This window comes from Dromiciops gliroides, chromosome 2, assembly GCF_019393635.1.
Source record: "Dromiciops gliroides isolate mDroGli1 chromosome 2, mDroGli1.pri, whole genome shotgun sequence".
NCBI lineage: Eukaryota > Metazoa > Chordata > Mammalia > Microbiotheria > Microbiotheriidae > Dromiciops > Dromiciops gliroides.
This window is the reverse complement of record NC_057862.1, coordinates 635,421,391-635,438,175: the sequence shown is the minus strand read 5'-3', so window position 1 is coordinate 635,438,175 and position 16,785 is coordinate 635,421,391. Positions and strand designations below refer to the sequence as shown.

The window sequence follows — 16,785 nt, the reverse complement described above, 5'->3', positions numbered from 1 at the left end:
TCCCCTTTGGTCAACCCCATGTGATCCTTCTAAATGTAGTTTAATCTCTAATCTTATTTAGTTACCTATAATGTCTGTTTAACTAGGTTTGTTTCTTTTGGGGACATATTGGGATCATGACTCTGCTAAAATAAATTTGTTCAACTTTTATGATATTGAAGGAAGCACAGGATTACAAATCTATCTTTTAAAACTTTTATGGCCTAAGAAAATGTACAAGACTGCAAAATGTAAAAGAGTAATTTCTCTCTCACTCCAATGTAATCTTGTCTAAAAAGCCTTTTTAGAAATCTTTGTTCAGGGTTATTATTTTTTTCTGAAGTCTGAATCTATGCTTCAGCATAATAAAACCTAGATTCTTACCTCTATAATTTCTGCATTACTTCGGCAGTAGTAGCCTACCATGTGAACTCATAATATATGAAACTGCAGATCTCTATTATATAAAATTTGCTTTTAAGTGCAGTGTATGTGTGTATGTGTGTGTGTGTGTATGTGTGTATGTGTGTGTCCATGTAGGTTATGTGTACCTGCATAGGTTTGTTTAGATGTAGCTTGAAGGCATGAATAGATCTATTTCCAGAATTTCTTCTGCTCATCTCTGCAAGGGAAACAGATTGAAAATCTCTAGCGAGGTAATCTGAGGATGAGGAAATGAAAAAAATGTCAGGCTCTCCACATGTTGGATTCTTCCCAGAATCTTTCTCTCCTTTCAGAGACTTTCCTGAAGAGAATCTGAACCTGAGTACCTTAGAACTGCAAGCCAGAATCAAAAGCATCTCTTTTCTCCTTAGCTTTAGACAACTTTGCCCTTAATGCAGGCACAGAGCACTGAGCAGTCTCCACCAATGAGGGGAACAGTATGCAATTCTAAAAAAAGAATACTCAATGACTCTCATTTTTTTCTTTCAACTCTTCTTCCTCCCTCCCCCCCCAAGGAAAATAAAACTTTTGTAACATAAAAGCATCCTAAAGCACTTTTTTGGATCATATACAAAAATGTATGTTTCATATTGCACCTTGGGCCTGTCACCTCATGTCAGGAGGTAACTTACTTCATCATCAGATGTCTGTTCAGTCATTGTGTTGATGAGAGTCCTCAAGGCTTTCAAAGTTGTCCTTATAGTGTTGTTTTCATTGAATAGAGCATTCTTCTGCTTCTGTTTATTTCACCCTGTATCACTTCTTATTTCCCATAATTCTCTGAAACTGTCCATTTCCTCATTTCTTATGCAACAATATTCCATTACATTCATATCTCACAAGTTTGTTCAGCCGTTCATTATCCAATTGGTGGGTCCTCCCTTTGTTTCCAGTTCTTTGGTACAAAAAGAGCTCTTAGGAAAATGGGACTGTTTTATCTAAACTTTTGGATTCCCAGTGAGTACCCCAGAACTTTGCATACATCAAGCACTTGCTTATAGATTGATTAAATGACCATATAAATTCGTGGAAGTTTTCTATTCTGAAAATTTTTAGAAATGACTAGTTTTACTAATATCATCAGATTGGTTTATTTTGAGTCAGAAGGCTTGGGTTCCAATGCTAGCTCTGTCACTGGAAACAGCTCTTGGGTCTAGTCACTTAGCATCAAAGAACCAGAGATCACAGACTGGTCTGTGAATTTGGGTGTTTGTAAAAAATATATTTTGATAAGTGCATTTTATTATAGTTCCTCATTCTCTCCCCCCTTACTCTACCCTCCATTAGAACTTTGGGCAGGGACTGTTTTAGCACAGTGACCGGCTCATACAGTAAGCACTTAATAAATGTTGACTTCGTTCTCCTTTTATGTCATGCATTTAAAAACATTATCCTTCATAGCCAATAAGCATTTATTAATCGCCTCAAAAGGCGTCAATAATCTTCACCAGACTGTCAAAGGGGTCCATGACACACCTACGCTTAAGAATCCCGGATCTGGTCCACCCCTGAAGGATGAAGCCAGAGACGTGCGGAACGTGGGCAGTAGGTAGCAGGGCGAGGCCCCGCCTTCTGCTTTTCTTCCTGAATTTCTTAACCAGCCTCTTTGGGGCTTTTAGGTGGAAAAGGCCACGGAGTTCTCGGCCACGGGCAAGCCTGGGCTTGCTTCTCCTCCAGCAGGTGAAATAGGGGGGTGCGGCCTTAAGAGCCCGCCCCTCGGACGGCCACCAGAGCTACGGCCGGCCCCCCACGGCTCCCGCCCGCCACTGACGTTCCAGGGTTCGGGCCTCGGCTGCATCCGCAGCCCGCCCCCCCGCAGGAAGCCGAGCCGGCGTCAGGAGACTCTTGCGGAAGCGCCGAAGCCTGTGCGCAATTGGCCGGCGCGCCCAGCCCGGGCTCCATGGTGCCCGTGCGCGCGTGGGTCCGGCTGCTGCTGAAGCCCCTCAGCCCCGGGGCGGGGCTGCATCCCCGCGGGCCCGGGCTAGCACCTGCACCAGGCCGCGGGAGACTCCGCCCCCTGGCCCCGCTGGTGCGTGAGCTGCACCTCCGCCCCCCAGGGCTGACAATGGCTTCGGGCTCCGAGGGGCAGCTGCAGCCCGCTCCGCCCTCTGGTTGGCCCACGGGTAACCCCCTTGTTTGTTTTCCCTCTTTGTAATCCCCCTTTCCCCTGCGGCTCTCTGGGCCTTCTAGATTCGGAGCTGGAAAGGGCCCTTAGAACGCCGATGGTTAGAACGTAGACCGTTAGAGCTGCAAGGCCCTTAGAACTGCCGAGAGATAAAAAGAGACGTTAGAGCTGCAAGGAACCTGCAAACGCGGCTTGTTTGAGCTGGAGGGGCCCTTGGACCATAGAGTGTCAAAGGTAGAAGGGACTTGAAATAGTGTTAGAACATAGACTGTTAGAGCTGTAAGGAGCCTTGAAATGTAGATTGTAAGGGAAGGGCCCTTAGAACAGGTGGGAGTGAGAAGAGACGACTAGAATGTAGAATGTTAGAGCTGTAAGAAACTTTAGAACATGCATCGTTAGAACTCAAAGGGCCCTTAGACCAGAGAGGGTCGCACGCAGGTAGAAGGGACTTGAGAACACAGATTGTCAGAATATAGAATGGTTATTTATAAGAAACGTTCGGACATGCATCGTTACACCATAGAACCAGAGAACATAAGAGTGTCAGAACTGAAAGCAGGCCTAGAATGGAAGAGGAGAGTTCAAATTCTCTCAGACACCAGCTTAAAACTTATTTGTAAAACCTACGTCACAGGGTTGTGAAGATCGAAAGAAAGAACATTTAGAAAGTGCTTTCCTAATCTTAAAGCGCTGTGTAAATGTTGGTCATTATTATTTTTGGTGTAGAATGTTGGGAGGACCTTTAGGGACTGTGTAATCCAAATTTCTAGGGTTTTTAATTGATGGTAAAACTGAGACTCAGAAGTTCTGTGATTTGTCTGTGGTTATGGAGATAATAAGTAGGAGGAAGGAACTATGTATTTATATAGCTTCTGCTGTTTCCCTGGGCAGTGTGCTAAATTTACAGATTATCTCATTTGATCCTTACAACAGTCCTGTGAGGTAGGTGTGGTTATAATCCTTACTTTACAGTTGAAGAAACTGAGGCAAACAGAGGTGAAGTTAGTTTCTCAGAGTCACACAGTAAGTGTCTGAGACTGGATTTGAACATCACAGGATCCATTTCCTGTTGTATCTAGGCCAAGTTACTTAGACTACAGTCGATCCGTTGGTGTGAGTGCACCTTTCTAGTGCATGTGACAGTCCCTCAGTGCCTTCTTATCCTGTTCAATTCTTGCCCATACCCTTCCCTGAAGAAAGACTCTATCGAACATGATGGATGCATTCTTCTGTTTGTGTTTCTGTTTTCTTATTCTTCTTCCCTTTTTTTTTTTTTGTGGGGCAATGGGGGTTAAGTGACTTGTCCAGGGTCACACAGCTAGTAAGTGTCAAGTGTCTGAGGCAGGATTTGAACTTAGGTCCTCCTGAATACAGGGCCGGTGCTTTATCCACTGCACCACCTAGCTGCCCCTTCTGTTTTCTTCTAATTGTAAAAAACCCATTTTATAGATGATAAAATGTTTTTGAACCTTACCTGAATTCCCATAGTGGTACAGATGGGACTGGAACCCCAGTTATCTGATCTATGTTCCAACACCCTTTTGAATATATCATATTGCTTGCCCCTGTAGACACTAGTTTGGAGAGGACTTTCTTACCTTAAATTTTCACCTTAGTTTAAAATGAATACTGTGTGGTGGAAAGAACACTGTACAGTATTTGGAATGTGAATTCTGGGCTTGAGTCCCAGTTCTTTTATATGCTACTTGTATTACTTTGGCTGAGTTATTTTTCCTCTGAGCCTGCCTTTACCCATCTGTAAAATGGGGGATAACAACAGTAACAGTAACAATAATAAGTTTTTCTACTTAGAGGTTTTTTAATGATCAAATGATATGAAATATGTAAGGCTCTTTGTAAAAATCAGTCACTATGTAATGTAAGCTATGATTGCTTTTCTCTATTCTCGCCATTCAACAATTCAGTTAGTGAAATGAATTGAAAGGGGAGAAGGTAGGAAAAGGAGAAGGGGAAGGAAATAAACATTTATTATGTGCCAGGCACTATGCTAAGCACTTTCGAAATATCTAATTTGAAGGGAAGAATAACATGGCCGAAATATCTAGTTCTGTATTTTCAGTGACTAGAAGAGGCCCTTGTACGTAGCAAGTGCTTAATAAATGTTTATTGAGTGGTAAAACTCCTTAGTTTATTTGTATTTTTAAAAGCTTTTTTTGGATGCCTTATGTTTTTGTAGCCTAGTTACTTAAGAGTATGCAGCCTACAAGAAACAGTTGAGGGGCAGCTAGATGGCGCAGTGGATAGAGCACCGGCCCTGGAGTCAGGAGTACCTGAGTTCAAATTCGGCCTCAGACACTTAATACTTAACTAGCTGTGTGACCCTGGGCAAGTCACTTAACCCCAATTGCCTCACTAAAAAAAAAAAAAAAAAAGAAACAGTTGAGCAAAATCAACCAGTAAAAAGAACTTTGATAGCGGCATTCCATTTTACAGATGAAGAAAGTGGGACTGAGGAAGATTAAGTGACTTTCCCAAGCTTACACAGCTAGTATGTAGTCTTAGAGCCAAGATTTGAGCCCAGGTTCTGGGCCTCAGTCCAATATGATTTCTAAAAAACTGTAAGTGTTTCACAGTTTATATGCCTGGAGCAAGATTGATGGTTGCAATGAATTCTCTTTTGGTTGTCTTTTAGGGTTATTGTCATGTACGCCTTCCTTTGGAAGCATCTTTTGCTTCAGTCATTGGTTTAAGTTTAAATTTTGGCCTCAAAAGTAAATGTTGCGGGGCAGCTAGATGGCTCAGTGGATAGAGCACCCACCCTGGAGTCAGGAGGACCTGAGTTCAAATCCAGCCTCAGACACTTAACACTTACTAGCTGTGTGACCCTGGGCAAGTCACTTAACCCCAATTGCCTCACTTAAAAAAAAAAGTAAATGTTGCCATGTTATTCCTTCCATGTACTAGAGAGTTCATCCTTGGAAGTAACCTCCTTGGGTGCTCTCCTCCTGAGCTGCTGAACACGGTCTGTGGTATCAGTGATAAAGTGCAGATATCTAAGACTGTGCTGGGCAGCTAGGTGGTGGAGCGGATAGAGTGTTGGCCTCAGTCTCTAGGTGTGAGACCTTGGGCAATCCACTTTATGCTGCCTCAGTTTCCTCCCCTGTAAAATGAGCTGGAGAAGGAAATGGCAAACCAAGAAGACCCCAAATGGGGTCATAAAGAGTCAAACACAACTGAACAACAACAAAAACAACAAGGCCATGCTGAAACAACTATAGTTTTACATAGTTTTTTTCAAGATTTTGATTAGGGAAGTGAATTTTATTATTATTACTTTCATAATTTGTTGTTGAATCATTCCATCATGTCCAACTCTCTGTGACATCCCCCCCCCCCCATCATAGCACACCAGGCCCTTCTATCTTCCACTACCTTTCGAAATCTGTTCAATACTTCAATCATACATGATGATAGTTTATATTTACTTATGTAGATCTTTGCAACTTGAGAGTGTTTTCCTGACAATAACTCTGTGGTGCTGATATTATACTCATTTTCCAATAAGAAACTGGCTTGCCCATAGTCACATAGTCTGACTTGGTCCCTGCTCTTTTTTGGGGGGTGGACAATGAGGGTTAAGTGAGTTGCCCAGGGTCGCGCAGCTAGTAAGTGTCAAGTGTCTGAGGCCAGATTTGAACTCAGGTCCTCCTGAATCCAGGGCTGGTGCTTTATCCACTGTACCACCTAGCTGCCCCTGGTCCCTGTTCGTTTGACTTGAAGCCCAGAGTTTTTATCACATTTCCGTAGCAGTGGCTTCAAGAGGTTCTAAGTGATTTGATTAGGGTCACTGAGTGGTGGATCCTGGATTTGAACTGAGGTCTTCTGACATACAAATCTCATGATCACTTTGGGTTGTTGTTGTTCAGTCATTTCAGTCGTGTCTGACTCTTTGTGAACCCATTTGGGATTTTCTTGGCAAAGACATTGGAATGGGTTTGTTGTTTCTTTCTCCAGCTCATTTATAAATGAGGAAACTGAGGCATACAGGTTAAAGTGACTTGCCCAGGGTCACACATCTCTTAGGTCAGATTTGAATTCAGGTCTTCCTGACTCCAGGCTGGCATTCCATCTACAGAGCCACCTAGCTGCCTCATTTTGTGCAATCTTCATGATACAATAGGATAAAGCCAAATCTAGCTTCCTTGAAATTACTATTATTTCACTAGTGATCACTCCTTTTCTTTTTTAGATAAATATGAGAAAAATGGAAGGAACGGAAAGTTAATGGTACGTACTTATTTATATGCACACCTTCTATTGTAGGGTATATTTGTTTACACTTTGTCTTGAGATTTTTATGAATGTGATTCAGTGTAACACACATTTATTAATTACCCACTGTGTGGAAGAAATACAGACATACAAACAAGAAAGTTTTGTCATCTCAGACCCTATAATTGTACAGAAGGAAATAAATATAAATTGTGACAAGGAAGTCCTAGATAATTTGAGGAGAGGGAGAGCATTAGTGGGGCCTGGGGGTGGAGAGGAATTGGGTCAAGCTTTTCTTAGGAAGCTCAGGGAGATTTTCAAAGGTGGAGGTGAATAGAGAACACATTCCAGGCTGGAGACTGTACTAAGGAGAGGTAAACTGTCAAGTGCTAGTTTATCTGGAACATAATCATGGGAAGTGGGCTTAGAAATGTGAGTAGGAGCCAGATCGTTTAAGTTTAAATTCCAGGCTGAATTGATGAAGCAAGAAAATGACTTTTGAAGGACTTGTGGAATTGATACCTTGTATCAGAGATACTTAGAACAGGGCTAGACATGGATTTAGGAAGTCCAAAGTTCAGATCTTTTCTTGGAAGCTTACTAGCAGGGCAGCTAGGGGGTGCAGTAGATAGAATACCAACCCTGGAGTCAGGAAGACCTGAGTTCATATGTGGCCTCAAACACTTTACTTAGCTGTATGACCCTTGGTAAGTCACTTAACCTTGATCATCTCCCCACAACCAAAAAAAAAAAGAGAATGAAACTTACTAGCTAGCTAGCTAGGTGGCTCTGGTCAAGTCAATTTGACCTTAAGCTCAGTTTCCCCGTCTGCCAAATGGGCAAAATAAGAGCATCTATGTTACAGAGTTGTTGTGGGAATGATGAGGTATTTGTAAACAAACCTCATAGTGCTCCATAGATGCTGGCTGTCATTATTACTACTACCAATAGTACCCTCATATCTTCACTTTATATGAGAGCTACTTTAGCACTTAGAGTTATTTTTCCCCTTTTTCTTTCTCAGAAGGCAGAAAGAATGTGGGATTGGGAAGCAGTAGGCCCTGGTACTAGCCCTGGTTCTGCTGCTGACAAACCTCAACTTTGGGCAAGTCGCTTTCCTTATCTGGGCCTCATCTGGAAAAATGAGGGGGTTGATCAGCTCTCTTTTAGCTCTAAATCTATGATTCTCTAGGATACTTAGTCCCTTTTGAGCCTCAGTTTCCCTATGTACAAAATGGGGGTCATAATACTTTCACACACTCTACCTGTCAGGGTTGTTATGAAGAAAAAATACTTGGTAAACCTTAAGACTTGTGAGTCAAGTCAAATCAACAAGCATTTATTAAGCCCCTACTGTATGCCAGACACTGTGTTGTGCACTGGGGATACAAAGCAAGGCAAAAACAGTCCTGGTTCTCTAGGAGTCCACAATCTATAGGAGGAGACAACATGCAAATAACAAAGTACAAGCAAGATGGATATAGGATAAATTGGGGATAATCACAGAGGGTAAGGAACTATCTTCTTTTTTTTTTTTTTAAATTTGGTGGTAGTCATGGTTAAGTGACCTGCCCAGGGCCACACAGCTAGTAAGTGTCTGAAGCTAAGATTTGAATTCAGGTTGTGGGAAGTGTAATTGTCCACCCTACAATAAAAGAGATGGAGGCAGAGCTCTGAGCCAATGACCTTTTATTAAAGGATCTGTGGTCCCCTCTAATGAAGTGGACCTCAGATCTTTGTAATGATTGGAATGGCACCACCTGCTGGAGACTTACTGTAGAAAAGTTCCACCATGAGGTGAAGGCCTCTGAGGGCAAGACTATGCGTATTTTCTTTGGCATCAGGAAGTGATGTTTGCTTGTGGGAGGAAGAAGGGGGAGTCGGGCGCTCTGACTCTCTCTTTCGTGTGGACTCTGTCGGAGAGCGGATCTAGGAATGCTCTCTCCCTTTAATAGATAGATGAATCAGGCCTTTCTCTCTCCCTTTACCAAATTCTTATTCTCCTTAATAAATGCTTAAAAGGGGGGCAGCTAGGTAGCGCAGTGGATAAAGCACTGGCCCTGGATTCAGGAGTACCTGAGTTCAAATCTGGCCTCAGACACTTGACACTTACTAGCTGTGTGACCCTGGGCAAGTCACTTAACCCCCATTTCCCCACCAAAAAAAAAAATGCTTAAAAGGCTAACTCTTGCTAAAGCTTATAATTTATTGGTGACCACTCATTAGATACTTTAGACAGTATAGCTAGAATTTTAGCCCTAACATCTTCTTCACATTTTGAGATGCCTCCTTCTTCTGGGGCCTTATCTTTATAAGATTTGATACTAGATCTATTACCTAGACATTCTAAAGTGGCTCCATTGGTTGACATATGACACATAAGCTAAAATAAGCAAAGATGGTATGTCAGCAGGGTCGTGGGTTGGGAAAAGCAGGGGGTGTCTCCGCTGGCTAGATGATCATGAGATGGTTACTTGCTCATGTTGGACAAGAAAGAGTGGTTTGGAGGTACAAAAATAAATTGGAGGCCATTCTGTGTAATTGAGTCACCTCCTCCACTCTGGGCTTGGTCACCATGACAAGGAAAAACAAGGATGGAGGGCCTCTAGTTAGCTTCCTGTGATTAAACAAGTGAACTTAGAATCTGCAAGTCATATCTCTGGGGCTTAATATATAGAATTTATAATCACTACCTCTATGGAACCATAGCAGAATGATTAATACTGATTAGACTAGAGTAGAGATCCAGATGAATTATTTCTCACAGGATCCTGCTGCCTCTAGGGCCCATGCTCTATTCACTGTGCCACTTAGCTGGTCTGTCACTTATTTATTTTAATTTGGAGACAATCAGGGTTAAAGGAGTTATCATTTAGGGGAACTGGGTGAGATTTTTAGCCAGGACTTGATGGAAAGGAGGAGACAGACTGAGGTGAGGAGGGAGAGTGTTCCTGGCTTGGGGGACAGCCAGTGAAAACCCATGTAAGAAGACTGGAAAATGGGGCAGCTAGGTGACGCAGTGGATAGAGCACCAGCCCTGGAGTCAGGAGGACCTAAGTTTAAATCCGGCCTCAGACACTTAACACTTACCAGCTGTGTGACCCTGGGCAAGTCACTTAACCCCAATTGCCTCACTAAAAAAAAAAAAAAGACTGGAAAAGACCAGGTGATGAAGGGCTTTAAAAGTCCTGGGGGTGGGGGCAGCTAGGTGGCGCAGTGGATAAAGCACTGGCCCTGAATTCAGGAATACCTGAGTTTAAATCCGGCCTCAGACACTTGACACTTAGCTGTGTGACCCTGGGCAAGTCACTTAACCCCCATTGCCCCTCAAAACAAGCAAACAAAATCAGTGTAAATACAAGCATCAGTTTGCTTATTTTTGTCCATGAAAACAAATGCATTGTTTGCTTATTAATCATTCCAATGACTGCATATTCATTGTATGGTAGTTATTGTTGCTTCACTAAAGCCCTCTTCTAATCTCACCTCCCATTCTGACCCTGGGTTCAAGAAGGCCATTCCAGCACTGCCCCAGCTCAAGTCCATCCCACCACGTAAGAAAGGCTCATGGATGGACTATGTATGTCTTTCATCTGGGGACCAGCCTGGCCACGTGCAGGAATCCTTGTCGCTAAGGTGCTGTCCACAAGTGGATAATTTTTCACATCAGCTCATGGGGATGTACTAAAGTGTGAAAGGGTTTCTGTCTGCTTCCATGAAGAGAGCACCAACACTCAGGAAATCAGGAATCCTTGAACAGAAGTTACAGTGGTTAATTATAGATAGAGTTGACACTGTGACTCTCCATTTCCCATCTGGCCCCATCACGGTTATCCTGATCCGGTGTTTCTGGGCCTAATATCTAATAACAACTTATCTTTCATCAGATCTGTATCGAAGGTAATATCGCAAGTGGGAAGACGACATGCCTGGAGTACTTTTCTAAAACAACGGACATTGAGGTACTGATTCCGGAGTATTGTGTCGGGTTATATAAGAGGTATGGGATAAAGCTGAGAGAGTCTTCATGGGATGAGGCCGTTGTGAGAGCATCATGGTCGTCCGAGGTCTAGTTAGGATCTAAGTATGATCATTGCTTACTGGACACTCAGGGTCTTTCATAGACCTTCTCCAAATCAATCCTTAAAGCCTCATAAATGTGAGCTGCTGCTGCTGTTGTTATTAGTCAGTCAGTCAGCATTTATGAAGGGCCTACTACCTGATGGGCACTGTGCCAAGACCTGGGGATACAAAAAGAGGCAAAAGATAGTCCCTACCTTCAAGGAGCTTACTGTCTAATGGGTGGACAGCAAATGAACACATATGTACAAACAAACTATACGGGATTCGTAAGAAATAATAAATGGAAGAGACTTGATTCTCAAGAGGTCTTGGGAAAGGCTTCCTGTAGAAAACAGGATTTTAGTTGAGCTAAATTATCTATTATTTTTATTATTATTTGGTTGTTATTTTCTCATTTTTGTCATGTTCAGGTAGAAATGGTCCTGGGATAAGTCACTTTCCTGCTATTTTTAAAAAGCATTTTTTGTTCTATGGCCTATTCCATAGATGGATAAAATAATTGCTTTTTGTAATCCAGTACAAGCATTAATATAGGAGTTCATCTGCAGGCTTACTGAAATAATCCTCATTCCCATAGCAGACAACAGGGATTCGATTCAGCCTGTTCCTACATCTCTTGTGCTAGGTCTCTGTCTTTCGAATGATTTTATTATTTCTATCATAACCACCATCATCATCTCATAGGAATCTTCAGACATTCTGCATTCTGTCAACCTCTTCTTCTCCCTGTCCCCATTCTTATCTTACCCTCACCTGTCCCTTGGGACAATGGGGGTTAAGTGACTTGCCCAGGGTCTCACAGCTAGTAAGTGTTAAGCCACTCAGGTCCTCCTGAATCCACCGAGCCACCTAGCTGCCCCCTGTCCCTTGGCTTTTGTTCGTACCTTCTCCCGCCTCCATCTCCGTGTTTTGGAGTCTCTCCTTTTCTTCAAGGCCCCACTCCAATGTCACTTCCTCCATGAAGACTTCTCAGACCCTCTCCGTACATCCCGTAAATGAATGTCAATAGATTAATTAATTAATATCATAATTAATAAATGCTTCTTGACTGCCTTTTCCATGGCACCACCAGCACTTTGTGCTGGATTCCAGCCCTTGATGATAGATACCAGATAAATAAAAAGTGCTTTATTGTTCATTACTCCCCAGGGAAAGGGAGCTAGGAAACTTGTTGCTAATGATTGCTGCCTGCTACAATTCTGCTCATTCTGCTCACTGCCTTCTCTCCCAAACAGGCCTGCGCTGAGGCCGGAGCACTGTTTGAGGCTGAGTTCTCTGGAGAGAAGTATTAATGGCAGAGCCTGGGGCCATTCTCAGAAACATTCCTGAGTGTGACTTTAAAAGGAGCTGTGCCTAATGGGATAAATAGTCATTGCCTCACAATGGTTCTGATTTCAGCAGGTGTGTGTCATGCCCTGTAAAATTGGGAAGGCAGAAAGGAAAGAGAACTTGAAGATGAATTCCATCCCCGAGGGGTTGCATAATAGCAGCCTAGTCATTCGCAGTGCTCTCTCTCCTGCTCCTGGGGCACCGAATTTATAGTGGGAGGCCCTTGAATTAGGACTTTGCCACTTATTTTGTGACCTTGAACAAGTTAACTTCTCTGGGCTTCAGTTTTCTAATTTATAAAATGTATTAGTGCATAGAACACGTCCCAGCTGTGGGCTAGGCATTGTGCTTTGTGTTCAGCACGCAAGAACAAAGGAAAAGCTCTTCCAACCTTCATGGGGCTTATTGGAGTGGGTGGTGTGGGGGAGGAAGAGGGATGTATTCACAAGTAAGTCAATACATAACATACAAAGTAAATGTAAGGTAAATTTGGGGGAGGAAGAGAGAGGGTGCTGGCACATTGGGGCAGTCTTGAGCTGAGACTTGAAGGAAGCTAGGGGGAAGGGAGAAGGGCAGGGTTATATTCTAGGACTGGGGAGGCACCAAGAAGGGAAATGAAATGTCATTTATGCAGTTCAGCAAATTGGCCAGCTTGGTCAGACCATAGACTGTGAAGGATAGTAATGTATGCCAGGAGTGTCAGACATGCTGCCCACAACACTCCTGAGTGGGCCTGAACCAGATTAAAATGGAATAGGTGGGGCAGCTAGGTGGCACAGTGGATAGAGCACCAGCCCTGGAGTCAGGAGTACCTGAGTTCAAATCCAGCCTCAGACACTTAACACTTACTAGCTGTGTGACCCTGGGCAAGTCACTTAACCCCAATTGCCTCACTTTAAAAAAAAATGGAATTGGGAAATATTAACAAAATAAATAAAAATACAGTAAATCATAGATTATATTGCATTTTAAAACCAAATCAATATGCAGCCCACAGGGGTCCTTATGTACAGTGTCATGGCCCCTTGTTCTATTTGAGTGTGAGAAAATTATTAATAGGGTATTTTGGGGACTCGGAACCCCCCCAAAATACACACGCATGCATGCACGCTCGCACGAGCGCGCACGAACTCTGGCTGGTTTTGCTGGGCCAGTTGAGAGTCAGGAGAATTTCAAAGGAAATGTAGATCGACCTTCCTAACTAACTAAAGGAGGTTAACTAATTTAAGACCACCTGTAACTCATGTCTAGCAATGGACTTGAATGTTACCTGCCAATTAGCTTGGATCAAGGTGGAGTGACCCACCTGAGGCAGGTTAAAAACCCTGGAGAGGGGTCTCCCTCTCTTGGCACGCTCTTCCTTCTCCCACACTGCTCTCTCTTTTCCTTCTATCCTAGATATGTAGGGCTTTTTAACTTTCCGAGACATGTGCTCTATCTCTTTACTTTGTTTTTTTGTTTTTTGTTTTTTGGGTTTTTTTGCAGGCAGTGGGGATTAAGTGACTTGCCCAGGGTCACACAGCTAGTAAGTATCAAGTGTCTGAGGCAGGATTTGAACTCAGGTACTCCTGAATCCAGGGCCGGTGCTTTAACCACTGCACCATCTAGCTGCCCCTTCTATCTCTTTACTAATATTTAATATACTTTAATAAATGCTTAATGCCCCCAAACTGGTACAGTAGCCTCTAATTTCTAAGTAACAAATATATTATAAATCCCAGCTAAATTCCCTAACACTTGGGACAATTATAGGGCGACCCCATACATTTTTATTCGCCACATGAGTATGACACTGTTGGTATACTACTGGAAAGGTGGGCCAGAGGCAGATTGTGAAGGTCTTTAAATGCCTAACACTATATCTACTACCCCTTGAAAAAGCTGTCCCTATTCCCTTCCTCTGCTTCCTTTTCTTTCTCTTATTCCTTGACTCTTGATAGGTTTGGTGTCTGATCTCATCACACAAATGAAACTGCTCTTCCCAGTTTCCAGCAATCTCTTAATTGCCAGATTTGATGGTATTTTCTCAGCCCTAGTTGTTACCAGCTTCATTGGACACTGTTGAGCCTCCAGGCCTATTGGGTATTCTTTTCTCTCTAGGTTTCCATGACACTACTCTCTCCTAGTTTCTCCACCTGAGTGTTCCTTCTCCCTCTTCTTTGGTGGTTCACTATCCATATCATGCACCCTAAGTCTGGGTGTGCCCCTGGCTTCTGAGCTGGGCCCTCTTGTCTTCTCTTTCTCTTTTCTGTACCTCTGCTCTCCTCTCCGTAACCTCACTGTCTTCTATGGGGTTAATATGACTCACAGCTATATCTATATCTGTTGTTGTTTGTCCTTTGTTCTCAAAGAGGACCAATGACATCAGGGGGATGTCATGACTTGCACTGAATTGGATTTAAGTGAGGGAGGACTGTGCAAGGTCACCAACCTCACTCTCCTCCAGAGCTATCTGGGTCTAGTGGCAGATATACATCAAGATGATTGGAGATGGCCCTGAATGTTTAAGACAGTTGGGGTTGGGGCAGCTAGGTGGCGCAGTGGATAAAGCACCAACCCTGGATTCAGGAGACCTGAATTGACATTTACTAGCTATGTGACCCTGGGCAAGTCACTTAACCCCAATTGCCTCACCCAAAAACCAAACCAAAGCCAAAACAAAAGTTAAAAAAAAATTGGGGTTAAATAACTTGTCCAGGGTCATATAGCTAGTAAATATCTGAGGTGAGATTTGAACTTGGGTTCTCTCAACTTCAGGGCCAGTACTCTATCTACTGTGTCATCTAGCTACCCCAACTATATCTACCTATAGATAGAGATTGATATAGCTGTTACATGTAGGTATAGGTACATTATATATGTCTAGAAAGAGATAGCTCTATGTAGATAAAGATTTCGATCTATATAGAGCTATCTATCATCTACTTGTCATCTGTTATCTACCGATCTATATTCGTATGTATGATTGTATGTATCTCCCCTGAGCTTCAGTCTCATGTCACCAGTTGTTTATGGGATATTTCAAGCTGCTTTGCCTACTGGACATTTCAAACCATCACCCGTTGCCTATTAGGCATTTCAAACTGGATGTCCTGGAGACACCTTAAACTCTGCATCTCTTAAACTGAACTCATCTTTTCCTTTAAGCCTTCTCTTCTTCCAAACTTCATTATTTCTAGTGAAGGCACCATTAGCTCTCTAGCTTCCTAGGTTTGTTGCTTCCCCATTATCCTTGACCCCTCACTATCCCTTACCTACCACATGTTTAGTTTTCAAGTCTTTCTGTTTCTACCTCCATGACATCTTTCACCTATGATCCCTTATCCCAACTCACACACAAAGCCACCAGCTTAGTTCAGGACCTCATCACCTCTTACCCAGATTACTGCAGCAGCCTCCTGACTGGTGTCCCTGCCTCAGGTTTCTCACCACTACAGTCTCTCCTACACACAGTCAAAGTTATTTTCTTTAAATGTACATCTAGCCCTGTTACCCCCCTCTCCCCACTTCCATGTATTTCCCTGTTGTCCCAAGGAAAAATTTAAACTCTCTTTAGCCTTCCTAATGTGATGAATATAGCCCCTGAGAGACAGAGTTTCTGGGTAATTAATAATCAATTTCTTAATTAGGCTAGCTAATAATCAATAAGTTGATGGTCAGTGGTTTCCCTTTCTAATCAAAGATGTCAAGGGACACTCTGAAATGCCTTAAACCAAATGTGAAAGGGAACTCCCCTGACAAATGAAACTCACTTCTAGTTGGTGGACATTTAATGAGGAGGTTGCCCTAAACTCTAATGGTAGGGGTCAAGGACAGGGGTTCCTCCCCCAGGCAAAGACTCCCCCAGAATGGTTTCTGTTTGTACTCTAAACAGAAATTAGGTTTTCCAGTTGGGTAGGGAGCATGTGCCTTGGGGGCTAGGAGTAATCTCATCACCCAGCCATGCCCTTCAGAGAGTGACCATTTTAGAAGTTGGGTCTTACTAGAAATGGGGAGAAAAGGGTGGATCACAAATTAATAATTAGTTATTAATAGAATAGCATAATATAAATCTCTCAATAACTGACCCAAATTTATCTTTCCAGCCTAGTTGGATGGACATTACTTATTCCTCTTCCTGTACTCATTGATCAGCCAAACTGGCCTTCTCTACATTCCTCACACACCCTTCTCCATGCCTTTGCATTGGCCATCCCACAGGCCTGAGATACATTCCATTCTCACCTCTGCCTCAAAGAGCACCTCTCTTCTTTTAAGAAGACTCAGGTACCTTAGATGTGAAGGCACCTTCCTGCCCCGCCTCCCAGCTGCTAGTGCCCACCTTCCCAACCCATCTTGTATTTGATAACTCTTTTGCATTTATTCTCTTTAAATTTATTCTGCGTGCATATATATGTATAAAGATCCCCCCCATTAGAATGTTAGCTCCTATCACTAGGGAATTGTTTCAGTCATCATTATACTTGTGTCTCTAACACCTGGCATGGATTAAGCCATTAATCAATGCTTGTTGGTTATTTTTTCTTGGCTAGGGGAATTATATCTTCAGACTTGTGCTTTGGGAGTAACATCAATTTGGCCCCTATATGGGG

General features: G+C 42.9%; 1 protein-coding gene across 3 annotated transcripts in view; it reads left to right on the top strand.

Annotated features, from left to right (window-relative positions):
* The first annotated feature begins 2,025 nt into the window (after positions 1 to 2,025).
* TK2 (thymidine kinase 2) overlaps positions 2,026 to 16,785 on the top strand; it is a 63,024-nt gene continuing 48,264 nt past the window's right edge. For 2 of the 3 annotated variants that reach the window (XR_006354826.1, XR_006354827.1), the window contains exons 1-2: positions 6,720 to 6,796; positions 10,669 to 10,743. Coding sequence is in view for 1 of the 3 variants with exons in the window: in XM_043984280.1 (XP_043840215.1) it covers positions 2,324 to 2,546; positions 6,759 to 6,796; positions 10,669 to 10,743 (336 nt within the window). In the remaining 2 variants the exon portion in view is untranslated. Of the gene's footprint in view, positions 2,547 to 6,719; positions 6,797 to 10,668; positions 10,744 to 16,785 lie in introns of those variants that run through there. The other variant, XM_043984280.1, reaches the window with a different exon arrangement.